At 41.2% G+C, this 26,383-nt stretch overlaps 1 protein-coding gene across 5 annotated transcripts in view; it reads left to right on the forward strand.

Moving 5' to 3' along the window:
- The first annotated feature begins 356 nt into the window (after nt 1-356).
- Nucleotides 357-26,383, forward strand: part of NRG1 (neuregulin 1) — a 1,143,721-nt gene continuing 1,117,694 nt past the window's right edge. Inside the window, exon 1 of one of the 5 annotated variants that reach the window (XM_033230537.1) lies at nt 357-1,254. In XM_033230537.1, coding sequence (XP_033086428.1) covers nt 510-1,254 — 745 coding nt within the window. In that variant the 5' untranslated portion in view covers nt 357-509. The remainder of the gene's footprint in view (nt 1,255-26,383) is intronic. The other 4 variants (XM_033230529.1, XM_033230472.1, XM_033230492.1 and 1 more) reach the window with 4 other exon arrangements.

Here is a 26,383-nt window from a genome sequence, read left to right on the forward strand (position 1 = left end):
GATTTCCAGGCACGCAACTCCGCCTCCAGGGCTCTCTCCCTCGCGCTCTCTCCCAGCCGCTTGCTCGCAGCCCCAGCAGCAGCCGCAGCACCACTTCACACAAAGGACTTTCACCCGCGGAGCAGCTCCTCCACCTCCACGTCCTCCTCCGGTGACAGCAGCCCCGACAGCAGGGCTCGGGCGCGGCGGCGGCGGCGGCGCGGGGGGTGGAGGGGACCTGTCACTCCCTGCAACCGAGGCGGCGGCAGCGGCTTTTTTGCCTTTTCTATTTTGCTTTTTTTTTTTCCCCTTATACCTCTTATCCTTTCTGTGGCTCCATCCACTTCTTCCCCCCTCCTCCTCCCATAAACAACTCTCCTACCCCCGCACCCCCCAATAAATAAATACTAGGAGGAGGGCAAGGGGGGAGGAGCAGGAGTGGTGCTGTGAGGGGAAGGAAAAGGGAGGCAGCGCGAGAGAGCCGGGCAGAGTCCGAACCGACAGCCAGAAGCCCGCACGCACCTCGCACCATGAGATGGCGACGCGCCCCGCGCCGCTCCGGCCGTCCCGGGCCCCGGGCCCAGCTCCCCGGCCCAGCCGCCCGCTCGCCGCCGCCGCTGCCGCTGCTGCCCCTACTGCTGCTGCTGGGGACCGCGGCCCTGGTGCCGGGGGCGGCGGCCGGCGACGAGGCGGCTCCCGCGGGGGCCTCGGTGTGCTACTCGTCCCCGCCCAGCGTGGGATCGGTGCAGGAGCTAGCTCAGCGCGCCGCGGTAGTGATCGAGGGAAAGGTGCACCCGCCGCGGCGGCAGCAGGGGGCACTCGACAGGAAGGCGGCGGCGGCGGCGGGCGAGGCAGGGGCGTGGGGCGGCGATCGCGAGCCGCCAGCCGCGGGCCCACGGGCGCTGGGGCCGCCCGCCGAGGAGCCGCTGCTCGCCGCCAACGGGACCGTGCCCTTTTGGCCCACCGCCCCGGTGCTCAGCGCCAGCGAGCCCGGGGAGGAGGCGCCCTATTTGGTGAAGGTGCACCAGGTGTGGGCGGTGAAAGCCGGGGGCTTGAAGAAGGACTCGCTGCTCACCGTGCGTCTGGGGACCTGGGGACACCCCGCCTTCCCTTCCTGCGGGAGGCTCAAGGAGGACAGCAGGTACATCTTCTTCATGGAGCCCGACGCCAACAGCACTAGCCGCGTGCCGGCCGCCTTCCGAGCCTCTTTCCCTCCTCTGGAGACGGGCCGGAACCTCAAGAAGGAGGTCAGCCGGGTGCTGTGCAAGCGGTGCGGTAAGTTCCTCGACCTTGGGGGCGCGAACCCGCGGCGAGAAGGGCGCATTCCGGGCGCGCGGGCACCGGGGCTCGACGGCCCGCCGAGCAGAGCAGAGGCTCTCCGGGTCCCAGTTGTTGGTTTCAGGGTGGTGGGCTCTCAGCGATCCTCAGAGAGGGAGGTTTCGCCTTCTCCAGCTTCCCTTGTCTTAGGCTTTGCCACTGGGGAAAGCCCAAGTTTGGTCTTCAGTTGGGGCCGCCTGAAACTTTTTAATCTTTGGGGTTTGGCTCGCCAAGTAGACGGGAAATGTGCCGGCCGCTTTCTTGCATGTGGGTGATATGAACTTGGTTTTGGTTAGGAGTTGCTGATTCTGGGCCTCCTTTGAAGGAGGAAGGGTGAGTCCCGCAGGATTTTAACGCTTTCCCATCACATGGAGTCCAGAGTGTGGAGATGGTTAGGGGTTTGCTTCTGTGTCTGAGAAGTCTCTGCAAGGAAGGGGCAGTGCACTGACATTCCCCGACAGATGTGGTAGAATTTTTTGGCAACTCAGTGTCCAACAGAGAGGTGCAGTCTGTACCTTGTGACTATGTGCAATAGGTGAGAATATAAAGTTGTTATTGGTGGGTTTTTTTTTTGGCCAAATCATCTCAAGAAATTTTGTTTTCACAATATTTTGGTTTGGAGGATGGTTTTGCACTTCAGTGAATCAGAACAGATGAACGAAATTATGGAGTATCACATGTAGGCCCTGAAGAAGAATCATTTTGGAAGTTTAGCAGTTGATTTGCTACACCTTTTCCCACTCACCACTGAAAAGTGTTCTTCCCGGGTCTGCTTCATATGATCAGGTTTGAGAAATTAACTGATTATCTCATTATGTTGCCGAGGTAGCATTATGTTTATGCCGTTCATAAACTAATTTCTATGATCTAAATATCTGTATAATTTTCTGATTACCATATAATCACTAACACATAGCGGGGTTTCTTCTCAAACAGTAAATTAACACGATTACACATCACAAATTCCAACATGCATAATAGCTTTTCCCCCTGGTCTTTATGTATCTGTCTAATAGACGTTTGGGTTAATTGAATTTTTATAAAACTCAGCACCATGCCATGCAGAGTCTGCCTGTGATGGAGAGTATGTCAGTTCTTTTAAATTTGTGTCTGGTGGGGGCCAATTATTTAAATTTCTAGTTGGCATTTGTGGTGCTTATGTCCTGCAGTTAATTAATACCTGATGATTTGGTTTTAATGACAGCAAAGATCATTGTTCGCCCACCGTTCCCTTATCTGAACAATGTACTTTGTATGCCAGAGACCTGTTAGGATTGCACCACTCAGTGGACAGAAGCTGTTCAGGGAGAGTGGTGCTGAAGAAAGCTGAGTGGCACCGGGATTCCCCAAGACCCACTGATAGATGTCACTCTAAAGCATGGGAAATGCTCTGCTGGGAGCTGTCTTATTAGGGAGCAGAAAAGCTCAGCACCACTGTACTGCAGCATAGGTTATTCTGTTATAGAATCTGAAACAAAACCTTTTAAGCAACACCACTGTCCAGTTTTCACATGTTTTATTGTGTATAATTCAGGAAGGATTTTTCCTTTATCCCAAGTCATATGAGTTTTGAATCTTTCACTCCACAAGGTGGGAAGTTAATATAAAGGGGTTCGTAGTCAGCTATGATGCCTAGCATTGGGGGTGCATTACCAGATTATCAATTGTGTTAGTTATGCCTTTTAACTAGAAAGAAATGTAAGACTTGAGAGGTAAAGTTACTATAAATATCCAGAGAATGTTTGGAAATGGAAAGCCCATGTTGTTTGGAGGAATCATATTCTGTTCTTGTGCTTCTAAGGGGAAAAACTTCACTGAAGGTATTTAGTTTTGTCCCTCAGTTTGCCAGTCAAAAGAAATAATACATAGTTGTAAGCTGTGGCACATTTTTAAAAAGTGGGTTTTCAGTGAGCTGGAAATCTTTTTGCATGTAATCGAGTATATTAAGAAATCACAAAGTTACTGCCCTGGGTTTCTATAGTTATTGTGTGTGCTAGGTGATTTTAGTGTTATGTGATTTAAAGTGGGATATTGCTTTTAACCACAACTAATAGATTTAGCTAAGTTCTAACTGAAATCATGCTAAAAGTTTCTCCTCACATTTTTACAAACATAGTGTTTCTTGTAATACTGGAGGATAAAAGTAAATAATATCAGCTATTTTATATAATGTAAATTCAGTAAATCTGTACTTGGAATATTGAGTGTAAAAGTGTGTGTGTGAGAGAGAGAGAGAGAGAGAGAGAATGAATGAATGAATGTGTGAATTCATCCAGTTGTGTGGTCTAAGATAATGCCATTCAGAATCTGCCAGGCAAAGAAACCCAGAAAAGTGGAAAAGAGAGAGAGAGAAATGAGAGGAAAGAATAAGAATGAGAATGGGGGCCAATTTGTCCTGGTTGAGCTGCTTCTGGTCAGAAGATTTCAGGGAGAGTAATGGAGCACAAGGCCCTCACCTAACATGAAGCTGCCCTGGGGGCATGATGGTTGTGTGCAGACTTGAGCCATAATGCTAGGCTGGAGAACGAATCGAGCAAAGTCATTTTGTGATATCATACCCAGGGGAACAGTTTCCAGCTCTGCTGCTGTCAGCTGCAGTGTTGTTTCCTACAAGTTGTTTGCTAGTGTAGAAACTACACATGCAACAGATTAGCCTTAGGTTTGAGTTAATAAAAATCTTTCGGCCGGGCGCGGTGGCTCAAGCCTGTAATCCCAGCACTTTGGGAGGCCGAGGCGGGTGGATCACAAGGTCAGGAGATCGAGACCATCCTGGCTAACACGGTGAAACCCCGTCTCTACTAAAAAATACAAAAAACTAGCCGGGCGAGGTGGCGGGCGCCTGTAGTCCCAGCTACTCGGGAGGCTGAGGCAGGAGAATGGCGTGAACCCAGGAGGCGGAGCTTGCAGTGAGCTGAGATCTGGCCAGTGCACTCCAGCTTGGGTGACAGAGCGAGACTCCGTCTCAAAAAAAAAAAAAAATAAAAAAAAAAAAATAAAAATCTTTCCTCTTGAAATTCCTTTTTCTTTCCCCCTCATCTAATATGAACTCCTGAATAATGTCGATAAAACAAGAAGCTCTTTGAAACATGGGCCTTTGGAAACAGAGACGATTAGTATATTTTAGAAGACAACATGGAAATTCATAGCTTGTTTGCTTTGTAGTTGAAGTTTGTATAAATTACACTTCCTTTACAGTTATTTAAAGTTTTTGTAGTCTTCACTTTTTCTGTTGCTCACTGAACGACCTAAGAAATATTCCTGGGTTTTATGTTCATCGGAATGCAGGATAATTTGCTGTTCAATTAAATCTCTATTATTCAAACAAGTCATTGTTTGATGTGCTACACTTTTAGCTTCCAAAGCATTGTGGTTATACGAGGCAGAAGCTGATTTCCAAAAAGGAGTACAAACACTGAGGTTGGATAACATCTACAACTGGGCCATGCCAGATTTGTACATCAATTCTGATCTTACAAGCCAATCTAAGTATTTTATATCATATGATGGTAGAATGAAGATGCATGCATGTATTGATAATGTAAACTTCTTTATCAAATATTTACGATACATAGCACTTGCTCTTTTTAATATCTTCAGTCACTATTTAATAAAGTGTGCTAACCTTGTGGTGTTTTGAAAATGAAAGAAAATGCTGCAGAGATTTTCCAGTCAGCGTTAAAGAAAACTATTCTTAATAAAAGCTATATTAAGGAAACAGAACAGTAACAGATACAGCCTGACTGCTTGTATGTTGTAAATACACATGTAAATTTAATTTCCCAAGTGTTTGTGACTGCTCTTTTTAAACTTTATAAATCTTGCTGTCAAAAATATATACTGAATTTAAAATAGCTCCTGCTACTGAGTAGAGAAACTATATATATATTTGTTTATATTTATGTTAAAAATGAAACCAGCATAGGTCATTTAGGAAAAGAACTCCTTAAAATAAAAATATTTTAAAAAGTGGATTTAAATATCTGAGTCAGAATATTTAACTAGCACTAGGGGATCGTTCTCATCAGTTCTGGGGTATCTATAGATCCTCCGAATCTAGGGAAAGTCTTACCATATGTCCTGATGTATTAAGTAAGACTGGGAGGTTTAGACAACAGAGAATTAAAACAGTGAGCTGTACTTCCTCTGGCTGGTATATTTATAGCAAATGAGAGCAAAAGACGTGATTGGGCGGGTTATTGCCCTTGTCAAATATAATCTATTCATTGTTCAGGAAATCTCCTTTGCTTCCATACCTATTTTCTTCCTGTTTTTTTTTTCTTAATTATAAACCTAATGTCTTTTACAACCCTCTTGTACATTTTCATGACAATTTATGAACTGCTTAGATATCCAAAGATCTCTAAATCCTCCTAGCAATACTTAGCCTTTTATTTGTTTTTAATATGGTTGAATGATCTGAAAAAATGATCTCTTTTTAGCTCTTAATGAATGAGTATTTTGATTAGCTTTATATGGATAAATGATAATGAAAACAAAAAGCATACAGTTAGGGTTCTTACTGATTCAAGCAATTTGTTACCACCCCAAAATAGTGTAACATGGCTTAGTGAAAGTCTTCATAAGAAAGTAAAAACTAATTTATTTCTAAATAAATTTATTTCTAAATAAATTATTTCTAAATAAATTATTTCTAAATCACAGAAATGGGTATTGTGGACAGTTTTCAACCCATATATGAATGCTCTAAGTTTGTGCCTGCATATTGTTACTCTGCTTTTATGTTATAACACGTAAGTTAAAATTAGTGTTATGAAAGAATATATAACCTGGCTAGTTTACCCCCATCCTCTCCAGAATATCAGTCACTTTATAATACTTGAACATTTGCTTAGTGATACATTCTGTTGAAATCTAATGTTGAATTATTTGTGGATTTACAGAATATACAAATTCACAAATAACTGTATGACTAAGACAAAACTTGGTCTTTTTAAGTTGAGGGATTGTCCTAGTTGAGAGGTTGTGTTTTCATATTGCCTAAGTTGTTGAGTGCCATAGTGCACTTGAAGTAAATCTGTTTCTGAAGCCTTGCCCCCTGGATTTTCATCCCTAAATGATCCATACAGGTTGAAGCAGATAAAATACAAGAAATTTTGGTAAAGTTGAAGGTTAAAAATAGATCAACTAGCCTCTTCTTGGCATAGATACGATTATTAGGAAACAGTTCTCCCTAACATAGACTTGCCATCCCTTCATCCTAGAGAGAGATGTGTACATGGTAATTTACTTTAATTTTTGGTCTTCTTCAGGAGAACCAGGATATTTTTCCCTATGGAAAACAGTTTGTTAGGAAGTTCTTTCCTGGCCCTTGATTTACCTCATTTGGACCTAGTAAAAATTTATATCTTGTTTTAAATTATAACTAAAAAATCACAAAGAAGAAATTTTACCTACAGTCTGGGTGGACCATTGGAGACTGTCCTACTACTTTCTAACTCAGACTTCTGTTTTTTTTTTTCTTCATCTTTATTTCCCCTATGAAGATACTACAGGGAAAGCCTTGGGTAAATGATGGGGCCCAGGAGTAGATTTTGGTGTGTGAGTATAGGATTGCTAGTTATTATCACATGGACTAACCTTCTCTTGAAACCTTGAAATTTGGCTGTCTGGGTCCAAGACATGTTGGAAAATAGAGGTCTTAGATCACAAGACTATGAATGCAAATGGTCTTTCTGTTTCTGATGGGCTCTTTGTCTATCCCATGAGGACGTGGATGGTAACCCGCATTGCATCTTTAGTTCAGAGGCTTTCTCTCCAAAGCCCAAGGCTCTGTCTTTGGACATCTGCCCTGGCTTGCTGGGAACAAGAAAACAGCTCTGAGTGGTGCATGAATCTGGAGCTGGTAGCCAGATTTAGGAGGTAGCAATGGCCCAAGATAACCTAGAGGAGGGAATTGTTTCCTTTTCTTTTGCTCTGCTGTGCCAGAATATGTGAGGTGAATCAAGCCCAGTGCGAGGGAACATACCTGATAAGGGCACTAGAGTCTCAGTACTGGGTATACCCAGGAGCCCAGGGGATGGACGAAGGTTAAGAGATGTGAAGTACTGTCAGCTTTGCTAAATTTGGAAAACCCATAGTGTAATACTGTCATCCCAAATGGTTGTCTTTTATCTGGGAATTGCCATTAAGGGAAAGACACCTAAAAATTGAGGGCATACTAAAACCACATAGTTGTAACTACCACTTCTGGAGTTGGTGTGTTTTTTTGGCCTCTTTGATAGACACATAGAGTTTGATTTTTATGATTAAATTCCTGTTAAATAATTGATGAATAAATGACTGAAGCACCCCAGCTGGTTGGATAGTTCTAGCCTAAATTTAGAAAGATAAAAACATACTTTTGATTTTTTTCTCTTCTGGTTTCTGATATGGTGAGTTTGATACCAGAACACTGTTCTCTTCTCTTCCCATCCAGAACCTTACTGTAATCTGGATTGACCTTTGGGGCTTCAGAGAAAGGTTATTTAATTTCCCAAAACTTTTCTCTTACTTATTTTTAGAACAGTATTTGTTCTGTGCAGCTTATAGCCCAGCAGGAAAAAAAAAAAAAAAAAAAAAAAAAAAAACTCCAGTGTCGTAAATACTTAAAAGTACAGAAGAGTTTTGCAACAGTCTATGAACCCTTACCACTGTTTTCAGCAGAACCATTTGTAAATCATCCCAACTTATTTTGGGTACAGATCTCAGTACTCAGAAATTTTATGTTCTCCTTGGATCTCTCCTCACAGGTGTTTAACCATCTCAGTACTATAAGTGATACTTTATATTGAAATCTATTCTCTTAATTGAAGATAGAAAAACACAGCTTATATCCCTAAGAAGTAATACAAAGATATTTTAGATCAGTTCCTCTTCACTTACTTTTCTTGTTTCTAACATCAAAACAGCTCTTGGTTAGCCTGCAGGTGGGGTGGCACGTGCCCATTTGGGCTCTGATGAATAATGAGGTTCTTCGCCTTCACTTCCGTGGTCGGCCCTGGAGGCACTGTGGGAGACGATGTGTTATCAGTGAAGCAGCAGATGTGGTGGCAGCATTTTCCTCTACTGCAGGGAGCATCCCGGCTGTACCTCTGTACAGAGCAGGGGAGCTGTCTACTTAGAAGGAAATGGATGGCTGTGTTTGCTTCACATAGAATTTCTCATTAGCCTTGGGAAGTGGTTCTGGCAGTTGGGGCCCCTTAGTGATTGCCAGGATGGAGAGGTTCTGCTCAGAGCGGGTGTACGCATTGTCCTGTCATCAGCACATAGGGCCACAACATTGAGATAACCTAGGCATGCTGCTGCTTTGCAAGCCTGGACACCTCCGGATGACCCTTTCCTCTGTTGTCTTCATTCTCATCCATAGAGATGGGTTACATCTTGTCCTCAGGAATACAAGCACCTTTCTTTTTGTTGGAGCAGAAATTTTAAAAAACATCCTAGCATTTTGGAATATAGTTTTATTCCAATGAGCAGTTTAGAAAAATTTATGGTAACATAAAATTTATCATTTTAACCATTTTTAGGTGCGCAGTTCAGTGGCATTAAGTATTTGCATTGCTGTGCAACCCTCACTGCAATCCATCTCCAGACTTTTTTATCTTCCCAAAATGGAAACTCTGTATTTATTAAACACTAACACCCCATTCCCTTTCCTCCTTTTCCCCAACCACCATTCTACTTTCTGTCTTTACAAATTTGACTACTCTAAGTACCTTTTTAAAGTGTAGAGTTCAGAAGTATTCAATACATTCATAATGTTGTACAACTATCGCCACCATCCATCGCCATATTCTTGACCTTGTTAAACCGAGACTCTATACCCATTAAACTACAACTTCTCATTTTCTCCTCCCCCAGCCCCTGACAAACACTATTCTACCGTTTGCCTCTCTGATTTTTACTAAGTGCATCATTTAAGTGGAATCATATGGTATTTGTCTTTTTGTGAATGGCTTATTTCACTTACCATAATGTCCTCAAGGTTCATCATATTGTAGCATATGTCACAATTGCCTTCTGTTGAAAGGCTCAATAGTATTCCATTGTATGTAAATATCACATTTTGTTGATTCATTCATCCATCCATCAGTGGACACCTGGTTTACTTTCACATTTTGGCTATTGTAAATAATGCTGCTGTGAAATGTCTTCTCAAATCCTGCTTTCAATTTTTTTGGGTATATACGCAGAAGCAGAATTGCTGAAACATATGGTAATCCTTTTTTTCTTTGAGATAACGTCTTACTCTGTCACCCAGGCTGGAGTGCAGTGGCACAATCTTGGTTCAGTGCAACCTCCACCTCCTGGGTTCAAGTGATTCTCCTGCCTCAGCCTCCTGAGTAGCTGGGAGTACAGGTGTGTGCCACCATGCCTAAGTTTTGTACTTTTTAGTAGAAATGGGGTTTCACTATGTTGGCCAGGCTGGTCTTGAACTCCTGACCTCAGGTGATCCGCTTGCCTTGGCCTCCCAAAATGCTGGGATTACAGGAGCGAGCCATGGCGCCCGGCCTCATATGGTAATTCTAGGTTCACTTTTTGGAGGAACCATCACACTGTTTTCCATAGCAGCTGTACCATTTTACATTCCCATCAGCAGTACACAAGGGTTCCAGTTTCTCCACATCCTCCCTCACACATGTTATTTTCTACTGTTTTGATACTAGCCTTCCTAATGCATGTAGAATAGTGGTGAGCAGTTTTTATATTGTTGTTTTCTATACAAAGTTAGTGTCTCTAATTACACTGTCATTAATAAGAAGCAAAAGTTCTCAGAAAAGAGAGGTGTTCATCTATTCAACTCTTAGTTTAAATAGCATGTAAGATCCTGAATCTGAAGCTGTGAAATAAGGAAATTACAATGGATAACAGCTTAATAAAAACAATGATTTAAAGAGTAAGCTTAGAAATAAAAACAATGAAAGATGTAAAGAATAAGCTTAGAAAATGCACTTACAGAAAACAGTCCTCCAAGGCTATCATGAGAATATTGTATTTTTATTCATATTGCTATCAGTGTAGTCCAGAAAGGAAACTTATCATACTTTGATTAGTTTCAGAACCTTTTAATTGATTTAATGTATTCATTAATTGCCCCTACCACAGCAATTTCCCTGTCTATATTCCTGTCCATTACTCCAATCCCCTTCTGATCAGTACTGCAGAAGAGGCTGAGTCATTCTGAAATAATACTTTTTTGTTTGTTTGTCTGAGGTAGGGTCTTTCTCTGTCATCCAGGCAGGAGTGCAGTAGGACGATCTTGGCTCACTGCAACCTCAACCTCATGGGCTCAAGCAATCCTCCACTTCAGCCTCCCGAGTAGCTGGTATCACAGGCCCATGGCACCACACCTGGCCAATTTTTGTATTTTTTTTTTTTGTTGAGATGGGGTTTCGCCATGTTGCCCAGGCTGGTCTTGAACTCCTAAGCTCAAGCAATCCCCCCACCTCAGCCTCCTAAAGTGCTGGGATTACAGGCATGAGCCACTGCACTTGGCCTGAAATACTACTTTTCTTAGGCCATGTTCCCTACTCAAAGTTTCAATGGATGCACCATAGTTAACTCAAGATCTCAACATTCAATGTCCTCCTTAGCCTCAATAAAGTCTTATCTTTCCCACCTTCCCCTATGAACACTTTATGCACTCCGACTGCTCCCTGAGCAGGCCAGGCACTTTCCTAACCCTCCTGTTTTTACATATGCCATTTCCTCTGCCTCAGTCTTCTTCCACCCTCATTTCTACCCGTGGGATTTCTGTTCTTCCTTCTAGGAACAGCTCAAATCCTACTGCTTCCATAACGAAACTAGTAATGATTCCTACCAGAGATATGCACTCTAGAATTTGAACACAGAACTCCTCTTTCCTGTGTACTTTACACAAGGTACTGTTACAAATTTTTCTTCTGCCATATTGTGTTTGTTACAATGTATGGATTTAAAAAATTTTCTCTGTTTTTGTGTGTCTTGCCTCACTGGCAGCCAATGCTATTCTTACATTTGGACACTAGCAGGGTCTTCAGCTTACTTGCCAGTAAAAAGTGCCCTGGCCTCAGATTCAGAAGAATCCTTTCCACTCTCAGCTTTGTAGTTAGTACCTGTGTGATTGTGGGACCCTGACTCTATTCACTTGTTTGGGTCTCAGTTTCCTAATATGCAAAACGAGAAGGTAAAATGCTTTTCAAGGTCCATTTAAACTGTATTTGGTCCTCAGAAATGACCCAAACATACAAACCTCCTTTCTCTGGAGCTTTTCTCTTCCTCTCCTCTTATTTAGTGTTGTTCTCAGGAGAATACACGTGGGAAAACAATTGTCAAACTTTTAGACACTCTAAGAGAGGAGAAAGAGAGCTGAAGGAGAGGGAACCTTCAAGGGAAGGTGGCTTCTTCCTCCAAATCTTATCTCCATGGCCTTTCTGTGTCATTTTAAAAAATACTAACAGTTATTTGTATTCGCTGGCATCGTCTTTTCAAGAAGCAAATACCATTGCCTCTGCAAGCCTGTCTTTGAAATGATAAAGTATGATTAATCCACAACTGTATACTTTAGAATGAGAAAGTTCAGTCATTTGTGGTGCTAAAATGAAAAATAAAGATTTGAATGGTTTTACTATTTACTATGAATTTATTTTTACAATGTAGATGGGGCATTGTTTTAGGTTCTAATAATTAGCACCGTTGCTGAAATGGATGAGGTCGGCAGAGAGCATGAGGAGACCTTGGTTTTCAGGGAGATGGCACCAGTTCTGATGGCTGCAGGGAGATGCCAGGGTTGGGTTGGGTTCTTTCTCAAATTATGATGTTTATGGTTTCGGCAAGAAAAGGATGCCTTTAAGCCCTTTTGTAAATGAAATGAGCAATGCTGAAACAGTTGTCAAATGGGAATAGTTTGATCTGACTTCCTACATTTCTGCATGAAGAGGTATTGGCAGCTCCATGGCATTGGGGCAGGATGGGCAGGGCTTAGCTGGGCTAGGTCCATTTTTTTTTCTTTCAGTTTGATGTCTCCGACTGCTGGTGGATTCGCCTACTGCAGAAGAGCCAATGCTGCTTATTAAGTATGTTTCCTCAATCTATATCTCTAGCCCAGATCTTTCTTTTTGGTTCTCGATCTGTACATCTAACTGCTTACCCGGTAACCTATGTCCTACAAACACTTCATGTGAAATATTTTAACCAGTGCCTCATCTTCACTGCCAGTCCCTCTGCACATTTGTATCCTAGTAACGACTCTACCCTCACTGCTAGTATGAGCACAACAGTTATTCCCAGTGACTTCCTTGGTCAACTCTTATTTGGTGCCAGAGTAGTAGGTGCTGAGATAAATTCAGTTAACCCCTCACCATAGGGCAGCATTAATATTTTTTAGTTACCTCAAACCAGAAACCTCTCCTGCCCCATACCAGATTAGTGACCACATCCCATTGATTCTATGTCCTTAACAAATCTCAGATTCATCCCTTCTTCCCTCACTTCATCTTCTCTGTAATAGATTCTTACAGCAACTGTAACAACCTCTTTACGCATGGATTCTTTCCCTCTTACATCCATTTTCTATACTGTTGCTAGAATGGTCTTTCTAAAATAGAATAGATGGTACTGTGCTTTTACCTAAAGCTTTTTGGTTGACATCAGGATAAAACTCAGACCCCTTTGAATGGCATGTAAGGGCTTTTAGCTTTTGTCCCAAGTGTTCTTGTCCAGTTCCTTCTCCTCTCTGGAACCTTGTGCTACACTGATGACATTCTCTACATGCTCCAGGCAGCTTTAGGGCTCCATGGATTTGTACATATTGTTCTCTTTTCCCAGAATAGTCTGCTTCTCTGTCTACCTGTTTGTTGTACTGTCACTACCTGTCATTTCAGATTGACTGTGCTTCCGTGGAATGGTTAAATAACACTGGATAACTCTATAATGGATTGTGCTATAGTCTTTACAAATCTTGTTTTAGGAGAAAATACGATTACTTAGAGATATGTTTATAGCACATTGTCAAGTGAAAACTGTTGTGTAATATATGTGTGATTGACTTTTCTCTTTCTTTTCTTTTCTCTTTCTCTCTCTCTGTCTCCTTTTTTTCCCCCTCTTCCTCCTTCCCTCCCTTTCTTCCTTTCTCCCTTCCCTTCCCTTCCCTTGCCTTCCCTTCCTTTCCCTTCCCTTCCCTTCCCTTCCCTTCCCGTCCCGTCCCGTCCCGTCCCGTCCCGTCCCTTCCCTTCCCGTCCCGTCCCGTCCCTTCCCGTCCCTTCCCGTCCCTTCCCTTCTTGTCCCGTCCCTTCCCGGCCCGGCCAGTCCCATCCCATCCCTTCCCTTCTCTTTTCTTCCCATTGATCTTTCAATAAAAATAAAAGCCTAGAACTCTGTATAGCTAAATGTTAACAGTGTTTATTTCTGGGTATTGGAATTATTGATCTTTAGAATTATCTTCATTTTGTATGTTCTAAAGTTTCTATAACGAATGCACATTACTTTTTAACAAGAAGTAGTAAATGCTATTTTTAACAAAAAATAGTGACTTGTGGCAAGTACTATGTCTTACTTATCTTTGTCTTTTTAGAACATTGCCTTTCTCATGGAAGATGTATTAGTTAGGGTAGACTAACTGCTGTAACAAATGATACCCTTAATACATAATAAGTAAAATGCAATAGTTTATTTCTACCTATTGAATGAACAGAACACAAGATGCTCTGGTCCTGATTTTCCCCTGAATAAAATCTGCACTAACACCTGAGGCATAGCCAAACCTCACCTCCAGACCAAATTGGTTGAAATAGGCAGGGTTCCAATTTGTGATGGCCATTTATTTTTAATGGCCTTTCTATTCCCTGAAATGTAGACAAATTTGCCCTTTGCTGCCTCATTGCAGTGGAAGAGCCCCATACCGGCGTGCAGAGCTGATGATGAAAGGCATCTATGTGTATTGTAGATAAACAGTGTATTAACTATGTGTAATTCCTTATGTTCAACTTAGCATTTTATGGGTGAGTTTTGCAATAATTCTTCAACATTTAATGCTCACTATGTCTTGTTTCATTTGATATCACTGAAAAATGCAGAGGGTCAGGCTACATTCACTGTGTCTCTCCCAGGCATGTTAGGTTGCCTTCTAGAGTTCTGTGTTTCACAAATCATTTTGATGTAGAGACTGTGGAGAAATATTCTCAGGCTTTATCACTGCTGACTTAATTGAGTTTCATGATGCACATTTTTTTTTCTTAGTAGGATAAATTAAAAATGGCTGATAAAGCTGCCTGTAAAAGCAAAATTGTTAGGTTAGACCTGCCTGGTGTATTAAATGTATTAATAAATAATTTGGCCACCATTTTTGATCACTTTTATTAACTCTCAAGTAGTTTTATTTCCAGTAACTTGCAAAATATGGACTCATATTATGGACTCAGTCATATTTCTCTTTAAAATACTATTGAAAAGTCCATGAAAATGATTAAAGTGCCAATATCACCCGCCTACTTCCTGTTAGCAAGAATTGTTGGTGATTTTATGATTAGCTGGGTATATGGTTGTGCTTTCTTTGTGCAGCCCAGGAGGAAACACAGCCAGTTCATCCCAGGTGAATAGAGATAATGAATGGGTTTGAAGCCGTATAAAAGGAGTAGTCTTTTGTGCATCTGTTTCATGTATGTTATTGCTATGCTCTCTTTAAAGCATTTTATTAAATATTGAGAAGACAAGATACTTGTGAACTATGTGTAAAGTATAAAGAATCATGATACACGTAATGTGCCTTTCAGTGTCATTTTTACCATCAGCCATTTGGCTTTGTGAGGATCTTGAGTTCAAGGTCACTGAAGAACAGCTTAACACATTGTCTTGCTCACAGGTCAGTAAGGAATATATCTCTTCGTTAAAATAGATGAGAAGTTTGTCATTACTCGACTGCTTTGACTAGATATGGTGGCTCATGCCTATAATCCCAGTGCTTTGGGAGGTTGAAGCAGGAGAATTGCCTGAGGCCAGGAGTTTGAGAACAGCTTGGGAAACATGGTGAGACCCTGTCTGTACAAAAATAAAAATAAAAAATAAAATTTGCCGGGTTTGGTGGTGTGCACCTTCAGTCCTAGCTACTCTGGAAGCTGAGTCAGGAGGATCCCTTGAACCCAGGAGTTTGAGTTTACAGTGAATTATGATTGCATCATTGCACTCCAGCCTGGATAACAGAATAAGACCTGTCTTTAAAAATAAAAAATAAAAAAGAATACCCTGTATTCTTTTCCAATGCATTTGCATAGCCTCCAAATTCTATTCCTTTCCACTCAGATTTAGGCATTCCCACCCTATGGGAGAAATTATTATAGGTGCCATTCTTATGATGTTTCCTAAATAAATTACAAGAATCATGAGATTGCTAAACAAATGTAGGTGGCTAATAGAAAAAGAGAAGCAGCAAGCCTACTTTTTTTCATTTACTTACTCAACAAATTTGTTTATCAGGCATCTATTATATGATAGGCTTTGTACTGATTTTTGGCATGACAATGATGAAGAAATTAGACATGCCCCTTTCTGAGCTAAGAAAATAGAGAGGCAAAATGGTTACACAAATAATTAGATAATTACAGTTGTGCTAAGCCTCATGAGGGAAAAGTACAAGGTCCTAGCCAGGTGAACATATAACAGAAGAATCTATCTTAGTCTGAAAGATACAAGAAGGACTTCTTGAGAAAGAAGCATTTCTGTTAGGGTAGGGAGGAGGAGGGGAAATGAGGAGAGGAAAGATTTGCATTTCTAATCTTGGGGCAGAGGGATGAGGAATAGCAGAAAGGACAGTCAGTGCAAAGGAAGCAACAATGCGGTCTGAGAGGTGAGGAACAGTCAGACCATTCTAGACTTTCCAGGATTCCATATTTTATCTTTAAAACAGGGGAACCCAATGAAGGATTTTTAAGAAGAGGAGTTATATGGTTTTCATTTCAAAAACATCACAACTGGTGATTGTAAGGAGAATGGACTGAAAGGGAATAAGAGTGCATTCAGGGAGCTGAGGTAGGGCTCCGACTGAGACTGGATGTGTGCCTGGACTAGAGTGGAAGCCACAGAGGTAAAGAGAAGTAAAAGATTTCAGATGATTTTTGGAAGCCTTTTTTAGCCTTGACTGTGATGGGGCAATGCCTGCAAAGGGCAGTGGGGAGGATGGCCCCGAGTGTTCTGGCTTGAGCAAGTTGTATGCGCAATAGGTCATGTGATGGTGAATACTGCAGGAGAAGAAGGCCTTGTTTAGTGTATTGTTGATATATCCACATGGAAATACCAAGGAAGCATGTTTGGAGCTGGAGGTCAGAAGAGAATTCCTGGTTGTCTTTTTAAGTGTGGTGGTTTTGGACAAAGACATGACATTTCTAGCTCCATGAAGTAGATAAGATTGCTTAGGGAAGGTGGGAGAGGGTAAGGAAAAGTGAAGAGAAAAGGAAGGGTAAGGAACAGCCACCTTTAAAGGTGAGGCAGAGAAGGGGGCAGAGTGATGGGAAAGAAGCAATTAGAGCAGTGAGAGGAAGACCCAAAAAGGATTCAGGAGGGAAGAAGTGGCTGCTGCATCTGAGTCCTTCGAACATCCTGATGGAAGAGGGCGAAGAGAGAACCCAAACCAGGACTTTTTGATTGCTGAGTATTGCCACACATTTTAAATATAAAAGCGCACATCACAGTTAGGACCAGTGAGGACTTAGGATGCAGTTCTGGCCAGTGCCAGAGGTGGAGCCCAGACCAGGAGCAGACTGAAGTACTATTCGCCAGCTTCTGGGTTAAGATTGGATTTTAGTAATATTTTTATTTACCTGGACATAAGTAGCACAAAGCTGTTTTAAGTACTCCAAGGCTTTCTGTGGCGGTGGGGTGTAAGTCTTGGAAGAATGGCTAAATTGAGAGACCCAATGGATAGTTTGTATAAAGATAAGATTTTTCAAAAAATCATCAAAATTGATTGTTACTAACATGTTGCTGAAGGTCACTCTTTTATGTGTTTTTCCCCTGAGCTAAGAATTCTTTCCTATGTACTACATAAGCCGCTTCAGTGACAAATTATTGTTCAAATTTTTCTTGGCACACTGACTTGAGAATGAACTACCATTCATAGTTGGTACCCAGGTCCTATGAGAATACAATGCCTTGTCGCATAAATACTTGTGAAGTGACATCTATCAATCTAATTTAGAAAAATATTTGAGTCAAAAGGTCCTTGAACCATGTATTAGGTTGACACAGGAGCTCCCTTTATCTGAAGCTGTGACTGAGCATTTTAATGAATGGCAGTCAAAGAATTCAAAGTTGTTATTCTGACAGTAATTGCGTGCATTTTTCCTGCCCATCTATATGCCTTCTCATTGTCTAGGGGGCTGCTGATTTGATGCATTCATAGCTATTATTTGCATAGGGAGTTTGAACCACCATGGGAAGAATGATTTTGAATTTCCTCTTTCATTTATTTACTTTGAGTGCAATAATAGTGTTTTCATGGAAGGATATTTTATATTGGGGTTTTCCTAATTTTAATACAGGGTAAATAAGCTAAGTGTTATATTTCTGAAAACCACGCATTATACATTTTTAAAAATGGGGGAAAAGATGAAAATGAAATGAAAAATGGGAAGACAAGTTCTGAAACCTCCGACCTTACCTGTGGACTTCTCCCTCCAGTTGACCGTGGAGAACCAAAGATGACTTATTGGGCCAGATATTCTGATCTTGGACAGACCAGTGGTTTGTAAAATGGGTTGTACATTATGGTTTGCAGATTCCTGGACTAGACTCCCAGAGATGATTCATGTGGCCCAGGGTTTGTGCTGAGAATCTGCATTTTTGAAAAGCTCTCCAGGTGATTTTTAGTGTGCACTTCAGTCTGGTAGCTCTTGGACTTTTTTTTTTTTTTTTCAACTAATAAAGTTGAAGACACTGCACAAGATTAGAAGATGGATAAGAAAAGAGAAAATTAGAATTTACTGAGTTTCTATTATGGGCTGAACATGTTTACATATCTTACCTCATTTATTCCTTAACACCATCTTGCAAGGTATATCATTTTATTCCAATTTTAACCTGAGATTCAAAAAGGTTTACAGAACTTTAAAGGTCACACAGCTGCTGGCAGGCAGAACCTTTATTTGCCTCCAGGTCATCTGATCTGCTGTGTAGAACCACGATATGGCTGGAACAAGAAGATCTGGATAGAATTCTAGTCACACCATCACTTGGGTGAAGTCCTTTTGCCCTCTCTGCCATCGTGGGTACCTGTTGCTAAAGGTAGACTTTCCTGTTTATCTTCAGAGTGCATATGGGTAGATGAGTAGGGAGAACTGCATACGTTTTGAGAGTAGTAAAATCAGATCCACTTGGACAAAACTGTCTTCAGTAGTCTACAATGAACATGCCATGTTATTGTGACCAGAATTGAAACAGCACACATCACACATTTATATTTCTCCAGGAAGGAAATGAGACATGGTAGAGTCTAGTGGGGAAAATCTGGCTTCAGGGTGGACTTAGGACATGAATTAAGGGTCAGACCTTGGCTCCTACCTCTCCTCTGTCACTCATGACCTTGGAAACCCCATGTTTCTAAACTTTTAATTTCCTCTTTGTAAAATGAGAATGATGTGTCTCTCTCAGATCAGTGAGTGCCAGCTGAGATCATGTCTGTAGAGCACTTAGGTCATTGTAAGTACCTTCTTTCTGTCTTTGTTTTGAGACAGAGTCTTGCTCTGTTGCCCAGGCTGGAGTGCAGTGGTGCAATCATGGCTCACTACAACCTCCACCTCTCTGGAGCAAGTGATTCTCGTGCCCTAGCCTCCCGAGTAGCTGGGATTACAGGCATGCACTACCATGCCTGGCTAATTTTTGTATTTTTTGTAGAGACAGGGTTTCACTATGTTGTCCTGGCTGGTCTTCAATTCCTAACCTCAAGCAATCTGCCCTCCTTGGTCTCCCAAAGTGCTGAGATGACTGGTGTAAGACACTGCACCTGGCCACAGTAAGTACCTTCTTATTGTTAATCAGCAGAGAGAAGGGAGAATGACTCTGCAGCAGGATTCAGTGGAGCTGGAGATCCAACTGGCAATAGCAGCAGAAACAAAATGAATCTCGACTACTTGATTGCTGCATTCTTCATTCTCTTAGGAACCCTGCAGTTCTTGTAACATGCATGCCAAAGGCCCTTTGACAGGGTGCTGTTCCATTTGTGGTTTGTAGTTCAGCAGTATTGTACCACCCTGGTGCTCGTTAGGACTGCAAATTCCCAAGTCACCTTCAGATGTGCCACTCTCCAGGTGTTTCTCATGCTCACTGCAGTTTGAGAAGCACTATTTAACAGGCAACCTCCTTCTGGGTGAATCATGTCTGGAGAAGTTGCTTGGTCAGAGAGATACTTGTCCAGGCTCAGCCACGCTGGCTCTGCAGTGAGGGTTCCTTCATTAGAACACCATGCATTTGTGGTGGCAACACAGGTAGAAGACACTGAGTGGAAACGAGGAGCGAGAGAGGGAGAGAGAAAGAAACAACTTTCCCGGAAAAGTTAAAATGATAGCATGACTTTTCTGAATGGACTTTAGGACATGGCACCAAGAATGAGCAATAATGAAATACCAAGGAAGGAGACTCCTTAGGAGAGCATCCGGGAACCATGCACCGTGCAGCAAGAGGTGATGCAGGGAAGGCGGTGAGAGGGTGAACTGAGGCTCCCCCAGGGAGGAGGGGGAATATCTCCTTTCTGAACCTCATGCTGAACCCAACCCTCACCAGCAACAGATTGGGGTGGGAGCTTTTGGGGAGGGGAATTGAAATGGCCTTGTTGGCAGAATGATTCTGAAGGGAACCTTCCAGCACACACAGGAAAAAAACAAAACAAACTCACCAATCTGCCAGACTCCACTTGCTCAACTGGAGGGCAGGGTGGTTGCTCAAACATTTTGGGCTCAGGGCTTTGGAAAGATTTCTTGTCTTGCTGCATGCTCTGTGGAACCAGGCTGAGAGCAGGATTTTTGCATTTAGAATATCTTAGGGGAACTGGGCAAGATGAAAACCAACCTTTTTGTAGCTACCAAAAAGTGGACACACTTCAGCTTTCTGTCTTCTCCGTACTGACTTGGGTGTATTTGGTGTGCTTTCTCTGTGCTAGGACCTTCCTGTCTCTTATCTCACTAAATCTTGACAATAACCCCAGAGATTGGCATCATTATACTCGTTTTACAGATGAAACTGTCTCAGAGTGGTTATGGAATTTGCCCAAGACACACAAAGTGAGTGGTGAAGCTGAAATTCAGAACCGAGTTCAGCTTATTAGAAAGTATCCTTATATACTACATGCAGAAATGAAATGCAACATATGTGACAGCCATTATAATGTAAATAATACAAGTAACAGGATTTTCTCCTTGCCCTCTCTAATTCAATATACTTGTTGATTATTTACTGCTTCTGGCATGCTATGATTGATTGCTGTTCTATGGGATATGGAGAAGTTTGAGGAATTTATGATACAGCTGGGGAGAAAAGACATATTCATGCTTGACCAGGATTAAGCCATCACATCTCACAGGTGTTCAGACAAAGGAGAAGGCACCTCTGCTGAGGCACATCAGGGAAATCTCTAGGGAAGATACTGATATGACATAGCACTTTCTGGGTGTATAGGATTGTTTCATCTTGTTTGCAGAGTGTGTTAAAACTGTTTGCAGGGTGTGTTAAGACGATTTGCAGAAGAATGTTGCATATATTATTCGTTTTGATTTGGAAAAACAACTAAAACAGGGAGATTATTATAATTATTTGCCCCATCTTTGGATAACTTCTGTACTAACAAAACTCAGGCCCACCAGCCACTAGAGATAATAAAATTCTCACTAAAGAAATTGACTAAATGGAAGAGAATTTATATCTGATTTCCTTTTGGATGTAAACGTGTATCAACACTTTTCCTTGGAAGAAGTGTAATTTCTCTTTCAGTAGAAGGAAATAGAATTATACTCTGGCTTAAATTCTATTATTATAAACATACTTTTGTTTTTATCTTGAGGTAAGGCGTTCCTATATACTGTTGGGAGTCTGTAGTGATATAGTCATTTTCTATATTATTTGACCATCATTTATTCTTTTAAATTCATGTCTCCAGTCTCATTTATAATTGTTTTTGCATTTTTTATTGCTAACATTTAATAGTGACCACCCATTAAAGCTATTGCAGTACCTAAGTATATTATAAATTTTTCTGACATGTTATTGCTTCTGGATTATAAATTGGGAAATCATTAAGATTCTTGTTCTTGTTGTAATGCTATTGTGGTGATAATTTAGTATTTCCCCAAACAGTTTATATAACTTGGTCTTTTTCCACATTTGTATGTTTCTTTATTTGCTGAACAGGATATTTTAATGGTTACATCTAAACAGAATAAACTCATAGAGTTGTTGATTTGAGAAATCCTTCTGTAATGCCATATTAATCTATTTAGCTCTCAGACCTTCCTTAGCAGATCAAAGGAATTCCCTGGCCACTCCCAGAGGTCTGACTGCCTTTTATCTGTCTTAATGAAGGTAATTAAAATTCCTCAGCTTATGAGGGTCCAGTCCTGGACCTAAGTGAACTAGTCTCCAGCAGAATCTGAAAGAGGACTATAAGCAAGCTGCATTTATTTATAAATTTTTAACTTTATATTTCCATTGATCCTGATTAAGGTAGTTCCTGCAGTATGAGGGCAAACTTAGGTTGCCAGTATTTTAGGGAAATATGGGTTCTTCTTTTTTAAACTCTGGTGATTATTCTGATTCCTGTATCATTCATTTGAAATGAACCTGCACCACTTTGTGGGTACATAGGAATGAAGCAAATGCATCTCTAACCAATTAACCAGTTGTGTCATTGGTTTCTACTGATAGTTGTATAGCAAATGACTTTACACAAAGTTATTAATTAAATGCTGTGTTCTGATATTGTCTAAACAAAGTCCTCTGGATGTCCACAGCTTAAATCCTCAACAAAATGTTAAAAGTCACAGAAAAAGTCTTTGACATAGCATGACTTAGGATCTCCATATTCATAGTTATTTGTTGAGTACATATGCTTTGAGCATTTATGAGCCAAACACTGGGCTAGGTGTCACAGAGACAGTGCTGAACAAGAACTTCGCCAGTATGGTGCATATTCCCATTTTACAATCTGTCAGCTCAGCCAGTCTCTTAAAGGCCATCTTTTACTCAAAGTAGTTTCTGAAATGAAAAGGCAAGGAGTCATTTTAGGATTTAATCTGAGTTCTGGTCTTTACCCTGACCACACAATGGGCCTTAGGGAGAAGAAGGAACAATAAGACAAAACCTTACTAGAGCAAAATGACTTCCCATTATAGGACATGGTCTGGCACTTCCAAGATAAATGAAGCTGTAAAGTTAAGTTGTGCAATTAGTGGACAGAGACAGGTAATTTGTGGGCATGGAGGAGGTTTCCAAATATTCACAGCACCAAGTGATCAAATGCTCTAAGTAGCATTTGTGCACTTTTCTTTATACATTTTACATTAAGAAAACCATAGGTTTTTATTAAGGTTGATATTAGGTTGATATTAAAGGTTGATATTAAGATTGATATGAAGCAGCTAACTGAAAATGAACTGTCCTTAAAAAGTAAATAAATAAAAAACAGTACTTTTCCCGATGAATGAAGAACTATGAAAAAGCTGTAATGGGCTTAGCCTATGTAGTTTCCAGCATTGTTTTAAAAAGATGAAGAAAAGAATGTTGAAGCCTTTGCATTTTCAATGCCTACCAGGTGCACCTGCCACTCCTGCATTTCTGGGTTGCACTTCTGTCCATTGCTAGCTCTCATTTGGTCTGCAAATGTTTGAGTATTTTCTGTGTTCCAGGAGCTGTTTATATGAGATAGATGCAATGGTAAATAAGTCAAGGTCCTCATATTTTAGGACCTTATCCTACCAACTTAATAGGTGCTAGCAGAGACTCGTTGTGTGTCTTGTATAGGATAACCCAGTGAAAGTCCTCCTTAGGTAGGTTTCATCATCTTCACTTGGATGGAATAAATTCATGAATGTTCGTAGAAGCACTTATAGAACTGAGAAAAAGAAACACATACTAAGAACTTACTGTTGGGATGAGGAAGAGTAAACAGGGAAATTCTTTGGTTCCTCTTCTCCTCATCCTCCTTAAAACTCCTCCCTCAGATAAGATATTTAGTCCTATGATTGACCCAGACTGTCATTTTTTTGGACCCTTCTCTCCATGCCTGTGGCCAAGCCCTGCCTGGGCTTGTATTACCAGGGATGGCTCCACATGCTCCTTGCCTGCTATTCAACAGAAGGCCCACTTGTCTTCCCTGCTCACTGTGTGGGTGGAACACCCAGGCAATGGGACACCAGGGGCCTGTGTGTGCTGCCTGTGCTAGTGTTCTGAGAAGCTGCATGAGACTGGTTTGGCGTAAGGGCTGTTGGTCTGCTCTACAAACCCAGAATAAATTGGATTGGAAAAGTAGGAAAGCTCATTTAGCTTTTGTGCCTAAACTTTGTATACCCAAGCACTGTTTACCAAAAAAGTTCTGGATTTGGAAGTAGTTAAGTATTCAAAACATATTCAACTATTTACGAAAGTGATGCTTATTATTCTGTGTTTATTTATCTCAGCAGGGAAGCCCAAAGAGTAGGGGAGATGAGGTGTAGGTTGTGGAATCAACACCCTTCTCACTGACTCCAAACCACCAGCACTGCCCAAGGAGGGGCCCACTCTTTGTTGGGTGCCCACTGTGTATTTACCTGTGGATGAGGCCATATATGTGTCTTATATTCCTGCTTACATTATGAATAGAGAGTGAAGGTCACACTTTTGTGGGTGTCCCACTGTATCCAAAAGGATATTTTTACATAAAGCATGAATAATTGCACCTTTTCCCCTAAATGTGATATATACTTTTATATAACATTTTGTAGAGTTAGGAGTCAGGCTTTCGTGGGGCAGAGGGCTGGGTTATGTCCAGTTAATGGGCAGGCATGTAGATTATACTTTGCTTTTGATAGGTAGGGACTCTTTCATGTACTATTCTACTTCCTCTGTGGTTACTTTTTTTTTTTCCCCCTATTCTTCTATTCTTTTTCATCTTTGGGGCTGTAAATCAGGGGAGGAGGGTGCTGCAGGTCATGATTATAATGGGAAAAAATGAGAGAGAAAGCAAAGAGAGTAGGTAGTTGTACTCAGCTTTATTTATTTTATCCATACCTCAAGCTCTGATTAGGAAAGGGTGGGTTTTTCTTATAGAATAATTACTCGTATTCTCTGGTTGATTAGCTAAGAGAAAGAGTCAGGGAGAAGTACTTTACTCTTTTTCTATGTTGTGTTCATTGGTTGTTTTTGTCTGTCTAGTACCAAACTTTTCACTAACCACATACCCTCTTCCTGGTTCCCCTCCTTCCTTCTCCAACAGGGAGAGGCAAGCATCAGTAGATTCCTTTGTAGTCAAGACTTAACCAAGAATTCTTCCTAAAGGAAGAAGCTCTCAATTAGCTAATTATACTTTTCCCATCCCCAATTTGTTGGACTTCTTTGAAGACGGGATAATTTAAATGAGTGGAGAAGGCTTACCTGGGTGGAGGGAAGCAGGGAGTACTTACACACAGAGTGGGAGGAAGGTTGGAAATATGAGTGACAGAAGATATTGATAGTGAAAGGTTGCAGAGAAGTTGTCTGAGAACTTATTCAGAGCCAGATGGAGGAATTGTCCTACTGATTCTCAAGAAGAATTGAGAGTTCTTCTTGCAACAATTGTTAATATCTGGTTTTGTAACTTCTCTATAACCTCTTATAAGAGTAGTTTCTCTTAGAAGGGTAGTCAGTATACCTGATACTTTAATTCCACTTACCATTATAATGAGAAAATAAATTGTTTTATTAGATTCTGTGCACCAAGGGGCAAGACCCAAAAAGAGGATGGAATGGTGTGTAGCGGGGTGGCAGTTGATGTGCAAAATCAGGCATGACAATTCTGAACTTTTATTGGAGAGCAAAAAGGAACAAACCACAGATAACTGGTAAAACTCAATCACGTTATAGGTTAATCAAGGCCATAGACTGTGTGCTTGGTACTGTGGAAGATAAAGTGATATGGAAAGCATGATCAATGACCAGTGGGCTTGTAATCTAAATGTGGAGGCACCTGGACCTTAGAAAATAACTATCCCATAGGATTATTTTTGGCAAAATGTCGAATGAACAGGTCATAGATAAATGATTTAAGAATTCAGAGGAGGTAGAGCTCACTTCTACCTGGAAGGGTAAGAATAAGCTTTTGCTGAGGGAGAGAGGTTGGAGGTGGACCTTCAAGGGTGAGTGGGACAGAGATTTGTCAGCACATATGAATATGGGGTGCCGGGTTGGGTACTTTACACATCACAGTGTGGATACAACACCCTGGAAAAACCATATCGCTCCCATTTTAGAGTAAGGAAGCATAAGCTCAGAAAGTATAAATATATGACCCAAACTTCCTCAGCCATTGACAGGACAAGTTATAACTGAATTTCAAACTTAAGCCCTTTGGCTCCAAACCCATCCTATTCCAGTACCAGTTTGCCTTTATGACCTTCTATTGACAGAAATGCTCTGAGAACAAGAAAGCAAGTATTTTGCACCCAGGATGGAAACCACTTCATTTTGGTGGGGGTACAGGTCATTCGAGAAAAAATGAGTGATGAGTTTGGAACAGTGGTCTAGGGTTGGAAAAACAGTCTAGAACTATTGAAGGAATTTCAGGCAGAGAATGAGGTCAGCCAAACTATGTTTTAGAGAGAAGAACTGCAAAAGGAATGATTTTGTAGATATGTCAAAAGGTTTATTTAACTTGTAGCATTTTGAACTTGATTACTTTTAGCCTAGGTCTGCATCTGAAAATTGATAATTTACGTAGTCAACCTTTATGAAAGTTTACTTTGATTAGTCAATCTAGAAAAGCATAGGCTTTTTTTTTTTTAATTTTTATTTCTCATGGTTGTGTTTTGTTGCATTGCGTTCATCCTGGATGCATTAATGACGTGGTGTGATATGACCCAGGGCTCTCATCTGTTTAACTTTGCTAATTTGCTCCATTTTCAAA

The sequence above is a fragment of the Trachypithecus francoisi genome, unplaced genomic scaffold, assembly GCF_009764315.1.
Source record: "Trachypithecus francoisi isolate TF-2019V2 unplaced genomic scaffold, Tfra_2.0 Contig01440, whole genome shotgun sequence".
Classification (NCBI taxonomy): Eukaryota; Metazoa; Chordata; class Mammalia; order Primates; family Cercopithecidae; genus Trachypithecus; species Trachypithecus francoisi.